We start from the raw sequence: 18982 nt of genomic DNA, 5'->3' as shown, positions 1-18982 counted from the left end.
GCTGTCGTTATTTGCGTAAAAATATAAATTCTTGCGTCTGATTTAAGTAAAGACTATCTTCGAGTTTATAAAAAAAAGAAATAGATAGGAAATATGAATGTGTGCTTTTTTCTAAATATCACATTGCGTTCAGTACTATGCCCTTAATCAAATACCCGTATCTCTGTTGTGTAAAGGATACTTTGTGGCTGATTGTTAGCCCAAAACCCGTACTGGTTAATCTGTCTGTCAATGCACGTGGAGCTCCATGCTTCCAAACCACTGATAGAGTCACTATAAATCATAAATCACACATGTACATTGTACACTGTATTTCTATAGGGTTTTAAGTCAAAACACATTAGTAAAGGTTATATGGTGACTTTACAGTTTTTCTGGCAAAGAAAGACATTAGGTGAACCTCAGTGCATTATTTTAAGCTCAAGGGGACACCACTGTAGAACCACCGACGCTTAAAACTTTCATCACATAGAATAATACTAAATTCCATGAGGAATTCAGTACTGAGGTAAATATTATTTAATAAATTTGATTACAAACTTTTAAATGAAACTAATAAAAGCATTGTTTATAACCTACTACATGTATCTGTATTACAGTTAATTCAGTTTTATTTGAATTTATATTGTATGAACCAATTGTCCATGGTTAATTATGATTATAATTATGATCATTTCAACATCTGATAAAATGCATATACACTGGGGAAAAAGAAAACATTTTTCTAGTGAAACCATGAAAATACAGCAGACTTCCGAACATAGGAACGCTAATCGGCCAAGTTATAAAAATGTGTATAGGTTATATATTACTTTTTTTCATAAAAGGTTATATAACATATAAGGCCATATAACATGTCAAAAATCTTTATAATAAATTCATAATACTGCATTATAGCTGCCTTGTATGTAAGAAATATGTATGTAACGATTATATTTACCTCAGTTTTATATGAATTTATATTGTATGAACCAACTGTCAATGATTAATTATGGTTATATTATTTCAACATCTGATAAAATGTATATACACTGGGTAAAAAGAAACATTTTTCTAGTGGAACCATGAAAATACAGCAGACTCCCGAACATAGGAACGCTAATCGGCCAAGTTATAAAAATGTGTATAGGTTATATATTACTTTTTTCATAAAAGGTTATATAACATATAAGGCCATATAACATGTCAAATTATCTTATTGCTGCCTTGTATGTAAAAAATATGTATGTAACGATTATCAATTATAAGAATATGTTACACGTGCATATCGTGCTAACTTGAACTTACCTATGAGGACGTTTTCGGCGCTTTTTCACGCACGGGTTGTATGCACTATGTTGTACTGGCTCGTGGTGATTTTCTGCACGTGCTGGGCCATCACGTGATGCTATCTCTGACGTTACACGTGCTACCAGGAATTTTCTATCATTCTGTATATCGCATGTAACATAAGTTTCTCCTGCAACAAAAATTCGTTTAATTATTAATTAACGGATACGTGTATGGAATTAGTTAGGATAACTAAACTTATCTCAAACTGCACAGTCATGCTATAGAATTCAAAATTTTGTGTACAAGTGACAGTTAGAAATTGATCTGTTATATAAACCTTTTATTAATGCATTACCTAATAAGAAACTTGATCCTTAACTATTCAAATATTAAGGTAAAGTTCTAAAACTTAAATAATTTAATTGCTGAAATTTTCGCTAAATTAAGGTAAGTAAATTGCATTCCAATTCAAATGTTATAAATATCATTTGAACAATGTATTCATTATAATCAATATCACATGGCCATATTTGAGGCTTTCAAATAATGGAGTCAGTTTAAATTCACCATATCAGATGAAGTTGAATACGGATATTTCCATAATTGATTAATCATGTGTACATTATTATATGAAATACTCCTCATTTTATTGTTATCCTTAATTACTGCATAACACATTTAAATAATATACATTATGTATATTATTTAAATTTGTTATGCAGTAATTAAGGATAATAAATGAGCCGCGTCACGACAAAACCAACATAATGGGTCTGCGACCAGCATGGATCTAGACCAGCCTGCGCTTCCACGCAGTCTGATCAGGATCAATGCTGTTCGCTTACAAACCCTATAACAAGTAGAGAAACTGATAGCGAACAGCATAGATCCTGATCAGACTGCGCGGATATGCAGGCTTGTCTGGATCCATGCTTGTCGCAAACGCATTACGTTGGTTTTGTCGTGACGCGGCTCAAATGTATGGTAAAACAGTATTTATTTCGGAGCCACTTTCGCCTTCCTTCAAGTTCTTTGAGCGCTTTTCGTGATACCCATTTTTAGTACATTTTTGTCACGTGATAGAGTTTTTTCAGTGTGACGTAATTATTTGAGAAAATACCAATATGGCGTCTCGCATAATATACATCATTATTATGGTCCATAACTAAAAATAGACACAAAAATACATACATTCCTACATACCTAGATATTTCGGTGTGAAATCTTTTAATTCCTCGGGCTCATTTTCATAGAACCACGCTTCTCTTTCGACATACGGTTTACATATCGTTGAACGGGTAAGCTCAAGGACGCATGTATGGCCCCCGACTTGATGCTTGAAAGGTCGAAGTTCAACTTCTACACAGTTGTTTGAATGATCCGACATTGCGGCTGCTTGCGAAACCTCTATATGTATCAATTCTGTAAAAAAAAACATGTAATTATGAATACATGTATTCATGAGCCGCTTAATGTACATACGTAACGCAATAAAGTAGGTACATCAAAGACATAAGTAAGCTAATCTAGCTAGCTTTATAAGACTTTCAATTCAAGTTTTTAGAAGACACGACAATGTATAAAACGACAGTCCGTCGTGTCATATACTGTCATTTCATAAAATCAAACGGCATAAACTGTCAGCATTCTATATACTGATGTTTCAAAAACAGTCGTTTTACGTACTCTTTTTTCATACACTGTCGTTTCACACATTGTCGTGTCATAAACATGTACAGTCGTTTTATATACTGTCGTTTCATTCATTGTCGTTTAATATACTGTCGTTTTTAAACTCTCGTTTCATACTTTGTCTTTCACATTCAGTCGTTTTATACTGTAGTTTCATATTCTGTCGTTCTCGTTTCATAAGCTGTCGTCCCATAATTTGTCGTTTCACACATTGTCGTTTTACACATTGTCGTTTCACACATTTTCGTTTCATAAACAGTCGTTTCACACAATGTCGTTTCATATACTGTCGTTTCACACAATGTCGTTTCATATACTGTCGTTCCACACATTGTCGTTTCATATATTGTCGTTTCATACATTGTCGTTTCATATACTGTCGTTTCACACATTGTCGTTTCATAAAATGTCGTTCCACACATTGTCGTGTCATATACTGTTTTTTCACAAATTGTCGTGTCATATACTGCCGTTTCACATATTGCCGTGTCATATACTGTCGTTTTACACATTGTCGTGTCATATACTGTCGTTTCACATATTGCCGTGTCATATACTGTCGTTTCACACATTGTCGTGTCATATACTGTCGTTTCACACATTGTCGTGCCATATACTGTCGTTTTACACATTGTCGTGTCATATACTGTCGTTTCACAAATTGTCGTGTCATATACTGTCGTTTCACAATTTGTCGTGTCATATACTGTTGTTTTACACATTGTCGTTTCATATACTGTTGTTTCACACATTGTCGTGTCATATACTGTCGTTTTACACATTGTCGTGTCATATACTGTCGTTTCACACATTGTCGTGTCATATACTGTCGTTTTACACATTGTCGTTTCATATACTGTCGTTTCACACATTGTCGTGTCATATACTGTCGTTTTACACATTGTCATGTCATATACTGTCGTTTCATACATTGTCGTTTTATATTCTGTGGTTTCATACATTGTCGTTTCATACACCGACGAATATTTTCATAAACTGACGTTTCATTTTATACATTGTCGTTTTATACATTGTTCCTTATAAAAAATTTAACTGGAAGTCTTATTAAGCTGGCTAGATATATATTTACATTATAGAAGTTTCTTGGTCTAGTTTGATATATAACTATTTTATATCGTAATTATCCTTTCAAAACGCAATATTGTTATTTAATGTAATCATGCAGCCCTTTAGTACAAAGTTTGGATAAGTTGAAAACTAAATAAATGACACTTTTATTAGCGTAATATAGCGTTTGTCATTTATAATTAGTTTCTCTTTTAAAGATCAAACCTCTTAGAATTATAATAATAATGATAAACTTTATTCATACAAAGGCAGTATGTCAACCAGTATACAGTTAAAGCATGATATACATGAAGTAGGTCTATTCCCAAGTCAATTATTATTCATAATAACATATATAAATATATACGTATGTATTGTCCTGGGATGATAATTTGGTCTTAACGGTAATTGGGAAAGTCCATTTCAAGCAAAGTCTGCATATTATCCGAGATTGAAAGTGTCAACAACTATATATTTATATAGTTTAATTCTAATTTGTACCATTCTAATTTGTACCATCGTAGTGGCTCAGTTGGTAAATCAACGTCACTGTAACTTCTATTGATTTACACTCATAGGTTCGAACCCTACGCTAAGCAAAGTTATAATGATGGTGTTGTTTTGTTTTTCCTCCTTTTATACTTCGTCTGTCTTTTGTCTGATCATTTGAATATATTTTGTTTATATTCATATCAATTCATATCGATTTACAAGTAGATCGTACAGTTTACAGAATATACCGACTACATGGTCAAATGCAAAAGTGTCAGGTCAATGTTGTTGGACAATACCGTGCACTGTCTTTTAAGTAAACTTTTGAAAACAATACATATGTATCGCTTAATTTGTAACTATCAACACATTTTCAGATTCAAATAATTCTCTAAGGTTTGGTACATTAGGTCTCCTTCAAAAAATTTTTTTTCATATAATTATATAATGTGAACATACACCATACACTTTAAAATGTCATGTTTCATCTTCTGAATATTATACCCAACAAAGACGGACGAAAAACCCCACTTAAATAAATTTATGTCGAAAGTATATATATCGCACGAACGATTTAAATATTCGGTTGAAAGCAACAGATTAAGATAATGCAACATTAAGTAACGAGCTTTAAATATTACGTAACATTAGCAGTATAATTTGTCTAACATTTTATCACACAAACTAAAATTATTAAAGCATGAAGTAGAAATATATAATTTTTTTATTTTGCCCGCACCTCTGTCCGCTTTCTGTACCAAGTTCTGGTGTCCTTAAGACAAGAATAAAACAAAATCACTCTGGTATAATTAGCATTTTTGCATTGAATTGGACAAAACTTAAATGCTTCAATAATACGAGCGATGCTTGCGTGATGTACAAATATTCACATGTAGATTAAATAGTTTTCTTTATAAGCATAAGTACACATTTTCACATGTTGCAAATGAGTCAACAGTGACACAATAAACACATTGTCATGTCCTGTTTTGGTTTAAAATTAAAACATCAAAACCACAAAAAAGGCTTTGTTACAATTAGTTGAGCATTTCATTATTTTCGCACTTAACGGCTGTGACTTATTTCTTACCGTAAACACATCTGCATGTACAGAATAACACATAAAGCATTTACCGAAATCTTCTTTTGACAATCTGATAAAATTTGAAAAGGATTTCAAAGCATCTTCCTGGTTAACTAGATAATCAGGTAAAAATGAAATAAGCTCTTATTATAGGTATGTGCAAATCTGATAACCGGAAATGCTCAAGATAGAGGCTAATAAGCATAACTTTTCATAAAGACTGGAAAAGAATTACAGGGGTAGGAGGGGCAATACCGCATTACCCCCTGGACTCGTAGATCTAAATCTTATTAAGATAAGTTCCTAAGTAACTCTTAGGCATGTTTAGTTAGATTGGTCTGCGGTCTTCATGTTCATACAAATTCAGCTACGTCCTCAGCTGACCATGGCCTAACATTACGTCATCATTTGATTATCTAACAAATGACCAAAATATTATAATTATTATTATTATTATTACTATTATTATTATTATTTTTATACACAAAATGAGTGTTAGTAAGCGATAGTTGTGACTTGCGGTTATATTTAAAGCTTAATAAAATTTACTTTTAAGCCCGCCCCCAAACACAAACAATTTAATCCAATTCAATTCATGCCAGTTTTATTTGGCATTAAACTACATATAGCGTATAGCCATTATTACATAATATAGGTATACTGTAAGACATTTTTACAATAAATTGTTCATAATATTTTACAAAATGTTTTCAGAGAAGTCTTCGTGAGATTTAGCAATTAACAACATGCGATATATACTTAATGTTGAAATAAACTGTTATTGTTGTCTATATATATATTTATACAAATATAATCATGCATATGTTATTTACGGTATGTCATTATGTAGATCTAACAATAATCAGAGTTTCTTACTTTAAGTGAAAAATATAAACGCACACCCCTCCTAATACAATTTATATATTGTTGTTTTCATTCTTATACCAACCTTTTACAAAGTGCATTAATCTAAGATTGTTTATCCAAAAACACACGTTCGAAATTAACTATTAAATTTCCCTATTTATAAACAGTGTGTACAAACTACATTATCCATTTCCGTGTTTATAACTAAATGAAATCATGTATAGATGACAGTATTTATACTCTCTATCTACAATGAGAAAATTGTATTTGTGAAACTTTATACACGTTGTTCGTCTATATTCTAGATTAGATTATAATCAGAAAAAAAATCGGGGTCAAGGCTCGTTCAAAATAGTTTAAAGGCAGACGGTACGTCATAATTACTTCTGCAGAGTCTAAAAAAATCATGTTGTTGTGCCAGCCCCAACCCTCCCCCTTCAACAACAACAACAAACAAACAAACAAAAACACGAACTAAATAATAATATAAAAAAGTATCTTATTGAACTGTTTAAATGACAACCGACTACCAACCCGCGCGGATTGTACGATGAATCATACCAATCATTGTGTTGACATTATAAAACCAGATTTTACCGGTGCTTAAGTAAATTAAGCGCGTGTTAAGTAGAATTGAATTGAATAAAATATGATATTTTAATCTATATGTGACAAAGTTTAGATATGACGTAACAGATACTGAGTGATAGATAGTGGGTCCGCGCTAGGTTCCCTTATAAAAAAGTCTTTCAAAGTCCTCGAAACTTCCATGATTTTCATAATTTTAATCATTTATAGATGAACAAACTATGAATTTTCATGTTGATGTAAGTTAGATATTAACGGCACTAAAAATCGTTTAGTAGCAGTTCAAATATGATTTGATTTTCTCGGCTTATTTTTTGACAATATTATGACTAAAACCATCATAACAACATCTTTGCATAAGTCATTTAATTCCTAGTTTGTTGTTCTGTATAACACTAAATAATTGAGCCGCGTCACGACAAAACCAAGATAGTGCGTTTGCGACCAGCATGGAACCAGACCAGCCTGCGCATTAGCGCAGTCTGATCAGGATCCATGCTGTTCGCTTACCAACTCTATTACAAGTAGAGAAACTAATAGCGAACAGCATGGATCCTGATCAGACTGCGCGGATGCGCAGGCTGGTCTACATCCATGCTGGTCGCAAACGCACTATGTTGGTTTTGTCATGGCGCGGCTCAAATTTAGTTATCTATCGTATTACAGGCCTCCTATAATGTACAAATAAACTTCAAAAAAGTGATAGTGGGTAATGCAACTGCTAACCAAAATATTTTAATATCAGATAGCCTTTTCGAAACAAAATATTTTATCTTCAAAGGCTATCGCGTGCACCCGGAAGAAATAAAAAAAGAGTTGTAACACGAAACAGTATCAACATAACGTTTTTTTCCAAAAAAGAAATATGATATTCCTTATTATTGTTATTATCCAAAGTTGCTTGTTTCTTTGTTTGGTTTTTAGCAATAAACCGATCCCACCAGAACGGAATGTTAATTTTGTAACAGGAGTTGCCAAGTTTTTTTAGTTGCAGATTCGAAAAACAAACAACAAACAGATCTGTCTATATTTTCAATATGCATTTTTAGTGAACTTTATTTTAAATAGATTAACTAAAGCTGGTTTTATACTAGTAACGGTGTCAAAAAATACATACCTTTTAAAATTAAAACTGACCGAATTCAGTATTTAAATTCACATAGTATAATCAATTTTAATCGGATTCCCTGCGTAAGGATTTACAAAATTAAAAAAGAAGAATTTTCGTTCTAAAAAGGCATGACAAGCAAATCTGTTTTTCTATTAACGTAAGTTCAACCATTCAACATATTAAATCATCGCGAAGGGGGGCAGAAAAAGAGAGAAAAAGAGAAAAAAGGTGTGCCGCGTCCGAAATTATCGACCACAAGTCGCTAATCAAACAAGCGATGTGTTTAGGAATATTAATTATTTAGCATTTCAATATGAAGATTTAAATCTGACGACATGGTTCAAGTCGCTTATATATGCATGACAAACTTCATAACAATAATGGGTGACAGGTCAATGAGTATAAGATTGTGTGCTTGTAATGCAATTTTGTATCAACTCAAATTGAATCCCACCCTTGGGGATTTTGGTCCATTAATTCTGTACACTGACCTTAGTAAGGAATAAGTACATTGCGGCCGTGATACAAATCATGTTTCATAACAATATTGAATACTGTTGCCATGGCAACGTCACGGCGACAGGTGATACACTAACACAATATTATGTGTTTATTTATGATTACAGAAAATATGTACGAGTAAAATCGTTACAGTTTGCGATAACCTAACATTGTATAAACAGAATCCATACATCATTTCATAACAGTAATTTGTACAATCTACAAATCGGCATTTTCCAAATACTGACAAATTCCACCGAGATAATAATCATAACAGAACAGAACAATAACTGATTATAACTATCACATTCTGTCTGGTATATTCACTTGCCAAAGGCAAAATCTATTAGTCATGCTATTTTATGACTACTAGTAAAATCAAATACAATTAAGCAGTGAAATTTGAAATTTAACATGATAGTAATCTGAATAATAAATTTAATTCATAAACATGAACAGCAAAAACCTACTATATTACTATATTTTTCTGCGTACATTTCATAAAATATTAATTAAAGCTACATATATTACATCATAATATGTTATTTGCATCGATTCCTACTATAATATTCATACTTAGTGCACATTTTCAGAATGAAAACATTTTGTCCTTAATCTAGGCTAAACGGATTAAATACCTCAAAGTATTATTGTTTTTCCGCATAAAACAAGCGATAATCGATTAAAAAACCATTAAGATTACTTCACCCACCTACCTATTCATGTAAATCCATTCCAATGTGTGTGTAACTTATATTTAATTCCGATGTGAACGGTAAATATAGTTCTTGTACAGATGACAGACGTTCAATATCAACAGTATTGGAAAGTAGTGACAACAGGTAAAATCTATACGCCATGTACAACTCACATAAACAAATACATCTCTATAACTTAACACATATGCATAACACTAATTGTTACGCATGTATTATCGCAGTATTATATTCATTTTCCAGTATGTTATAAATTCTGCATCGCTTTCTTTTACATATTGTTAACATTAATGGAATTCCGATTCACACGTAAAAGAAACGAGGCTGGGTCAACGTGTAGGAATAAATGAAGCTTTCTAATCGCATCTTGCAGGAAGTATCTTTATCGACGGAGGATGCGATCAAGAGGTCAAACATGTGAAAGAATGAGTAGCCGTGTTAGAAAATTGGCGTCTCGCCAGAAATTATTATACAAATGGTAAGTTCTCACCTTTGAATTTATTTTTCCATCAAAGGTGGTAAGAGATAGGATAAATATTTCCTTTCTATTATTGTTTTTTGTACTTGTATGTAATACATAAAGCTTATCTCAATTTGCTGATCACAATAGCTCATAGAAAACTTTTTTATTCTCCCCTAATGACTACTAAATAACTAATTATCAGGTTACCAGGTGCGAAGAGTTTTTCAATCATCGCAAATACATGTACACAATCTTCTGCAGTTTCATCATCTCAGTTAATTATAGTGAAATGGTTTATGAAAAACGGCAATTACTGTTAACATTAAAGTAGACTAAATATGTCAAAATGAATGACGCATCTGGCAGCAATTTATAAAGGTGAATAGAACCAAAATCTGATGACTGGACAATGTAAAGGAAATAAATCACCTCCAAACCAGACCATTTATTATGATAATACACTAAAAAATACAAAATAAAACAAAACATCGACACTGAAATGGAAACCGAAAATCATTTCATTCCACTGCACTCTCCATAACATATCTGATTCAGATTTTGATTCAACACCAAGTAGCATGTGTTAAAAAAGAAAAAAAAAGATTAAAAAGTCATTAAAATGAAAAGTTTATCACTAGCTGAATTTGAACTAAATATTGAGTAAAATCACGAGCATTACAGGACAAGGTTAATCTAATACGTGACACAAGTAAACTTACTTTGTAATTGTATAAAAACTGCCAACGACGCAAATGACGAACCTGAGCAGTATGGCCGAAGTAGATGCTGGACATTTCCGGCATAGACACAGGAGATGCTCACGAAAACGTCGAAAGAAAAATCTTAGGTTTGGCTAACAAGACTGAAGCGAATTTTTACAAAAGTGATGTAGATAAAGTCCATTTATTGGGAAAGAGAAGAAGTGATGCTACACTAAACAGACGAATTATCATTACAATTTACGAACTCAAAAGATGGAACGAGGCTCTTCGATGCAAGGAAATCACTTCCGAGTGACATCTTCGACTCTCTGACGAGAAGAAGAGATCAGATAGGATACGAAGCCAGAGAACTTAAAGAGAAGGCAAACTATTTAAAACATGGGTTGCCGGTGCTAACCTGATAACGTTTATGGAACTATGAAAAAAGGTGGTGAAGAATAAAAGTTCAAATAAAAACATGGACTCCATTCAGAGAATAAGAAGAACCAGGAAACTACACAACAGTGAATTCGCAGATAATATAAAACGTGCCTTCAGGTGTGTATTTACATTATAATGTCCTTATTGATCACCTTAATCTATTTTTAGAAAATAGTATTACACCTTACCTGTGCATTATATAATCCTATACAATTCTTAAATTCAGTTTTGTTTTTCACCACTGTGAATGTTTGTAAACTCAACAGGTAAAAATAACTAAACTTATTTGTATGGTTATTGAACTGGAAATTTGCCTTATTGGTATGGTTAATGAACTGGAAATTCAAATACAATTAAGACTGGTAACATTGAAAGTGGACAATCAAATTTGAGTACAAATATGGATATGGATATTTTTGTGGTGACTTACTTTATTCCGGGAGCGTGCACGTCGCAGAAAGAAACAGGGTATCAGCAGAAGATTTGAAGATCTCGGGATGGCGAAAATTAAACAGAGACCAGAACTTTACATGCGGACCAGCTGCAGATGTGCTGATTAGTCACTAGTGCCGAGGTGGTGATTGGCCCTACAAAGAAAGCAAAAACGAAGGAAGTGTTCTGGGGTACGAAACACACAAAGTGACTGCGTGGAAGGCATACAGGCTCTTTGCCTGGCACCAACAGTCCTTTTAAGGGCTACCTCTTTTTCATATGAAAATGTTTTCAATGAAATAAGTCGAGATTTGTACACTAAAGTATATACATATATTTTACATCTGTATGTTAATGCTATTCTTATTAGTTTGATTCTCTACCGGAAAAAATATAATTTAAGTCATTTTGCACAAATCCTAACATTTTCTGGAGAGGTTTAATCAAACCAAGGACCTATTTTTAGCGAGGTAAATGTCAAAATGGCTGCCAATTATTCATCAAAATATCAGAAGCATACGTCATAAATTTGAGTATATTAAGGATTTTTTTTTTAGAAACTAATATGCTATGTATATGTTCTACTGAGACCAAATTAGATTCTAATAATTACAATAATTAGGTTTTGCTTTCATGTTTCATAAAGCTCAGGGTGGGGGTCTTGTTTACAATTTATCATTCTTTAGATCAACAAAACGACTGGTCTCCTTTGAAAATTAACTTCCTGATTCTAATTAGGTTGAAATAAAAGATAAAAATCAGACTTATTTATTACGTTCATTATATATAGACCTCCTCACTGTATAGTTGACATTTGGGACAAATTAAACCCCTGCTTAGAAATGGCTCTAGAACACACACAACACTTAATATTAGTAGGAGATTTAAACGAAGATCAGCTCAATGTGCAAAACAATGACTCTAAAACGTTGGTCAAATAACATGACACATCTTATTAACAGACGACTAGGGTGAATCAATATTCCCAAACGCTTCTTTAACAAATATTTATCCCACGTTTTTGATTCAGAAGGTTTTGAAACTGGACCATTATGTAACTTTTGTTTAATATAAAAGTTGATTTTGATTCAAATAAGCCATTTTAAAAGAAAGTTTGAAACTATAAAAGAGCAGAATTTTTAAAATTAATTAGAGTTACTGACTGAACCTTCAATAATAATTTTAAATTATATAAATGAAGTTTGCAATACTTTAAAAAATCATGGATTTAGTTAATAAATGATGTAGCAGTTGGAAGCTTGCACATGTCTTGCATATGCCTCATTTTGGAAGGTGAAATAAAGAAAAAACTATCAAATTTTAGACGAATTTCATAAATAAGTTGTGTTGGTAAAGTAATGGAACGCATTTTATTTAACAGATGTACAATTATCCCAGTACAAATTATTTAATGTATCAAAATAAATCTACTTGCATTTTTGTGACATTTCTAAAGCATTCGATTAAGTTTTGCATACATCTTATCTTCAAAGTAAAACAATATGGCATACAAGGGAAACTAAACACATGGTTAAAAGACTAAATAACAAAACACAAAAGTTTTCATCTCGGCATTCCCTTCTTTATCTACTTTAGAATGTGGTGTTCCTCAAGGCTCGGTACCTGGTCCACTATTATTTTTAAGTTATGTCAATGACATAGCAGACTCACTCCTTAGTATTACTAGTTCTCTTTCTGTGTCAACTAAATGAGGAAAAACTTTAATTAAGGCTTTGGCGACAGTAACAAGATGGTCTAAGCAAATCAATTTCAATCCGGCAAAAACTGAAGCAATGTTGTTGTTGTTTTTTTTCTTTTCTTTCTAAAATGATCAAACCAAATTTCTTTTGATAATGTACATCTCGATTTTGCCGAACATAACAATCAACTTTGAGTCACGTTTAGTCAAAATGGGTCTTGCCATCAGCATATATCTTACATAGTACCAATAGCCTCTAAAATCCACGTTCCATGAAAATGCTCAAATTTATAATTGAAAGAGAAACACTTAAAGATATATATCATGTTAACGTCCAGATTTAGAAAACGTTTCTTTAGTCTGGGGTAACTGCGCGCAGTATGAGAGAGAAACATTAGAAAATATTCAATATGAAGCTGCTCGTGTCGTTACAGAAGTGAAAAGATCAGTATCTATACAAAAATTATGAATAAATATAGGTTGTGACTCGTTATCAGATTGAAGACACATTCAAAAAATAGTTTTAGTAGGCTATATAAAGGTAAAACATTGTTATTATTGCTATTCATTCTTATTGAAAATATTATTAATATTATTTTATTATGCTTATCTATATTTCTTTTCTTAATTTCTCATTCAATGTACATGTATTTATATAAACAAATTAAACATTTGTTGAAATTAGTTACTGACATATTACTTAAAATTTAACTTCATTGCATTTCGATATCACACAAATAATTCAAATAATTTAACCTTAATTTTAACTAACCTCAGGGAAGGGCCCACTATAATGTTGTTAGGTCTTTTGGACCAACCCTTTTGTATGTTCACTTGATGATTATGTCTGTAAAATTGTATATTTTGTACATTTATACAATGAAACATTATGGATCTAGGAGGCCCAGCTTTGCCAACTTGTCATGTGACTACTCCGTCCAATCTGACTAAAGTTCAGATCGTTTATATTGAGGAGCTGATTGAGGAGTGGAGACCGTCATTCGCTAACAAAGAAGCAAAAATGTGTGTATTTAAATTATTCGCTATTATTAAGAGTAAGTTATTGCTGTTTGAAACGTAGTGGTTTCATACACTTCGACATTCATTGATTTTATTTAGTTTTTATTATACATTCATGCGGAGAATAGAAAGCTGTTTTATAGGAAGTCTTTGATTTACCCCAATGTAACAATTCATTCCATTGAACCTAGGGCAATAAATTTAATTTATCTTAATATTTGATGCCATTTATTTTCCAATGAATGCATAATAAAGAGAGTTCTGGAATAAGGTTTTAATGGGTTAGGTTTCTGATACATAAACGCCTCTTTCTCTTACAGGCGTATGTGGAAAAGTTCCAATATACAGTATATGTTTACATGACAGCACGGAATACGCGTGTAGGATAAAGGTCAGTAAGATAAGACCGTCTCAAATACAACTACAATATTGTTGAAATTTCTTTAAATAAAAAATTATTTCACTTAAATAGAGAAACAAAGCCTGTGTTAAAAGATGACCGACAAAATATGATGCGATAATGTTGTCACATGATCTTAGCCTGACCACATTTAACAAATCTCACGTGGCTACGCATTCCGAAAATCACGTTGCTACGCGTTCCGAAATTTTGGTGGCTAGCGTACCAAATATCAGGTCACTCAAATGGTATTAATCTTTTTAAAACTATTTAAAGTATGTTATACCACGTGATAAATTCAGATAACTTACTATTTTGATATAATTTTTAATTCCTATTCTATTTCTTTAAAATTTATATTCATGCGCTATAGATATGAGTAGTTCCATGTATAGTTCATAATTATATTGGATAGCGTTTTGCAAAGAAACAATTAATTATTTTGTGGCATATATCAGGCCCTTGGAATATTTCCGGTTTGTGAATTAGTGAAACAAAATGGATTACATTTTGTACATCCACTTGACAACCTTAATAAGATTTCCACTTAAACATTATTCGGGTTAGACGGTTGGTAAACATTTTAAGCAATTATACCAATAAAGTTAATTTCGGTCGTTGAAAGTTGTATATATGATAGTCAACTGAAGTCAATGTCAATATCCCATTATTTGTGGCCGAACAAAAACTAGATCAATATAACATTTAGTTAAGAGAATTACATAACAGTTCAGAATTTAGAATTTTGTTGAAATAGTACTCACAAAAATCAAAAGCTATTCCCTCGTGTACACGTCACCGACAGGATATATCGATAACTGTAGTACTCGAAAGATTGTTCAACAAGTGACCCTCTTGACCCTCTATGTCACTAAGATAATATTATCCTGTATTACCAAATATCATTGCTTGTTATGATGTTTTAAACACAACATACATTATCTATATTCAGATAAATGTAATGCTTTAAATAGAAATCTTATTCTACGGAATCGTTTAAGTGCTATAAAACTCCTTCGCGAAAATGTCTTATTAGTCTACGACGCTAAAGCAAGCACAATGCATAAAGTTTTTAAAAAATATAGATTTTGTAAATTTAAAGTTTAATACAAATTGTGTACATTGTTGTATAAACAATGGTTTTTTGAACAAATGCCCACATATTGTTGAATTGCCTTGAGGTATATTTTTGATAATTTTCGGAGGTTATTAAAACATGTCATTATTTGTCGCGTATAATTTCACTAGAGATGTAGTGAAACGAAACGGAACCCACAGTATTTCCTTTTTTTATTTATATATACATATTACCGTTAAATGCTAAATAACAACAACTATTGAGCAAGGGCCTTATGTCACACCCATTTTGCATATTTTATGGCCCAATGATTTTGTTATTATTTCATAAAGTTTAAATTAAGTATTATTGTACATATATAATTGGCAATGATTCTATCTTTTCTGTTTTTCCTTAAGTGGCATAGTCGAAACAATGATGCCGGATAATAAGATAATCAGATCTGAACATGATTGTTTAATAAAGCAAAAATAGTATAAAATATTATCTAAAAAAATTATGATAATAATAATTTAAAGTTTATTTTACTTAAATCTAAAATAAAACGTTTAAATAATTCATTACCCTATACTTAATGTGATTTAACATTTAAATTTTGAATTTGTGTCTCTTTGGTCATGTGATTTTTAAAATTATAAAACAACAACATATTTTCATCTGATTAATTGTACTTGTGGGTGAGATACATCGCAAAATATCGTGGAGAAATAGAAATCAATGAATGAAGCAGGATATCTTATACTCAAATACGGAAAGAAATAGTTTGTAATGTAATAAAGAAAATTAATTTATACAATGTAACAAGTTATTTCATATTTTCTTAATCGCTGTTTAACAGTATTCTTCCATTGTTTGAAACTACTATGCATGTTTAATATACATTCCGCACAAGGTAAATGATATATGTTGATAACAACCCATAAAGTTGATATAAGAGGCAAAATTAAAAAAAATCTTGTTTTTTGGAGTTTTTTTTAAGAAATAAAACAGATATACCTCTATTTTAATTAATATCTGTTTTTGGTTAATAAGATATAACTCTACTACGACTGTATACTTCCTTTAAAAGTGTCTCGTCCGATATGTCGTAAAACTACATTATCTATTATAATAAAAGAAGAGTGTTTAATGTCAAACAGAAGTAATTTTGTGCATTGTACAAAACAAAACATACACATTTGTCAGTTACAGTTACAATAAATGTTATCAGTTCGAAATAATATTAAAGAGAATCTGCGATAGTACTATAGAATCTTTCAATAAATAATTCTACCCTTGATTCATTTTGAATTTTATTCATGGTGATACATTTCTGTGATTTATCTCAGTTAAAATTCTCTTAAATGACAATAACATGTGATGTTCCTGTTGAAAGTGATACGTGACGATTATTGTATTATGTTACATATCCGCATTATATTGCATAAGATGTACGAATCAAAAGGACAAAAATAAGAAATAAAAAAAGGAATTAATCATATTCAAAATTGTAAATTTGTTCACAAATGTTGACAAATGTGAAGCATATCATGTTACGCCTTGATATCTGAATATATTGTACAATTGCATAATGCATATTTCTAAATAATAATATGAAAAACTCGTTTATTATTTTCATTGGAGAAATGAATGGCATACCGTTACAAGTGGGATAGCTTGATCAAAACAAAACGTGGCTTTAGAATTTTTATTTATACATTGAATGTACATATATTTTTTGACTTTAAATAGAACAAATATTTGAAACACTCCAATATCGGTAAGCTTATTCAAATGCAACCACTAATAGTGTGGCAAATATTAAAATAAATCCCAATTTGTAAAAGTCAAATAGCATTCATCATAATAAACATCACTTGTGTTGCACTAAATCATATCTAATACGCATTACATCTTAATTTATTTTTCTAAATAATGAACAAAGTGTTGTTTGATCAGTTCTGATATAAGTATCTTAAAATTAACGCAGGTCCCAAAATGATTTGCGTATAATTCGATACCAACTTGACAAACATTCTTCCACATAAGGCTCAGGTTCTTTCAGAAACAGATAGAAACTTATTTCTGTATGGTAACAATAATAATAATAATAATAATAATAATAATAATGATGATAAAACATTAACAGAATATGCTGGAATTAGGTTCTCGTACACGTATGTGACGTCAGTGCTGCTTACATATACTATCAATCGAGATTTAAAAACAATGTTTTTACCAGTTACATTAACCTAAGAAAATAAGCAATGATGAGAAAAACAGTACCATTTGCTGAAATTTCTTTCCGGATATTCAATTCTTAGATCTTGTTCGTTCTTGATATATATCATCATAAGTCATAATATTTTGTTTCCTAATTTACCGGAAATGGCAACTATTACCAATGCTCAAATATCTTTTTTTCTCATATCATATTAGATAAAATGAGTAATTATAAATCACACAATAGAAAAAAGAAAAGTACATACATGTGCTACTACTATCCGAGCGCATATATACATTACATCTTTATACTTTCTCCAATTGTAACATTGTACATTGCACGATAATCTATGATTTTTTTCTTAAACTTGCGAAATATTTGTGAACTGCTTTGTTTCGTAAACTTATAAATTGCATACCATTTTTTAGTGTTAAAGCAACGAAAACAGATGGTATTTCACTAATGACAACATAATTTGTTTTGGTAATCGTTAAAATGCAATGAAAAACTCATTTGACTGTAAAACTATGTGGATGAAAGCACTGTATCTCAAATTACTTGGGTTTTACGCCTCACAATCATATTCGCTGAGTACGGAAGCGTGTTAGGACCACTTATCATTGTCCCATTTAACATTTCTTTGCAATGTTGCATAACGACAGGGGCACTTGTTGGACCTAAACTATTAGCAAAGAACCAGAAAAGCAGCGAAACTTTACTAGATATTTTACTTTTGACAGTTCAGTATCAGCTAATTAATACTGAAATTAATTTAACTGACAATACAAAGAAACAAAGTCCTAGCAGGGCAAGTCCGATGTAATCTAGATGTACAGAACATAATAAGTTACGATGAGAAAATGGTAATATTTGCGTAAATATAAGCAATATATGATATAATATAGTTGCATGGCCATTTTGTATCAATAATAGAACATATATAAAGAGGGCGGGGTTGGGAGCGAGTATGACATCAGCAATTCACTCGAAGCATCCTTTAATACCGATAATATAAAAACAATACCCAGTCCACAAACCAACAATAATCACAAAGAATTAAGAACAAAAAAAGAGAGAACAGAACTTCTGTTCTGCTAAATTACAATATTGAAAAGAATTACTAGAATGTGGATCTCAAGCGTGTCCATACGTAC

The 18982-nt window shown here is 31.4% G+C and overlaps 1 protein-coding gene across 5 annotated transcripts in view; it reads right to left on the bottom strand.

The window, feature by feature from the left end:
- The window catches only part of LOC132718259 (inositol hexakisphosphate kinase 2-like), a 59653-nt gene that overhangs the window by 5357 nt on the left and 35314 nt on the right, over positions 1 to 18982 (bottom strand). For 2 of the 5 annotated variants that reach the window (XM_060701909.1, XM_060701911.1), the window contains exons 2-4: positions 2476 to 2694; positions 1288 to 1459; positions 182 to 273 (exon numbers count right to left, since the gene is read on the bottom strand). In XM_060701909.1, the coding sequence (XP_060557892.1) occupies positions 182 to 273; positions 1288 to 1459; positions 2476 to 2659 (448 nt within the window). In that variant the 5' untranslated portion in view covers positions 2660 to 2694. Of the gene's footprint in view, positions 1 to 181; positions 274 to 1287; positions 1460 to 2475; positions 2695 to 6557; positions 6844 to 9391; positions 9681 to 11426; positions 11868 to 18982 lie in introns of those variants that run through there. The other 3 variants (XM_060701910.1, XM_060701908.1, XM_060701907.1) reach the window with 3 other exon arrangements.

This window comes from Ruditapes philippinarum, unplaced genomic scaffold (genome assembly GCF_026571515.1).
Source record: "Ruditapes philippinarum isolate M1 unplaced genomic scaffold, ASM2657151v2 ctg274_1_1_1_1, whole genome shotgun sequence".
In the NCBI taxonomy this organism is placed as follows: Eukaryota; Metazoa; Mollusca; class Bivalvia; order Venerida; family Veneridae; genus Ruditapes; species Ruditapes philippinarum.
The sequence above is the reverse complement of the archived record's forward strand: the minus strand, read 5'-3'. Positions and strand labels throughout refer to the sequence as shown.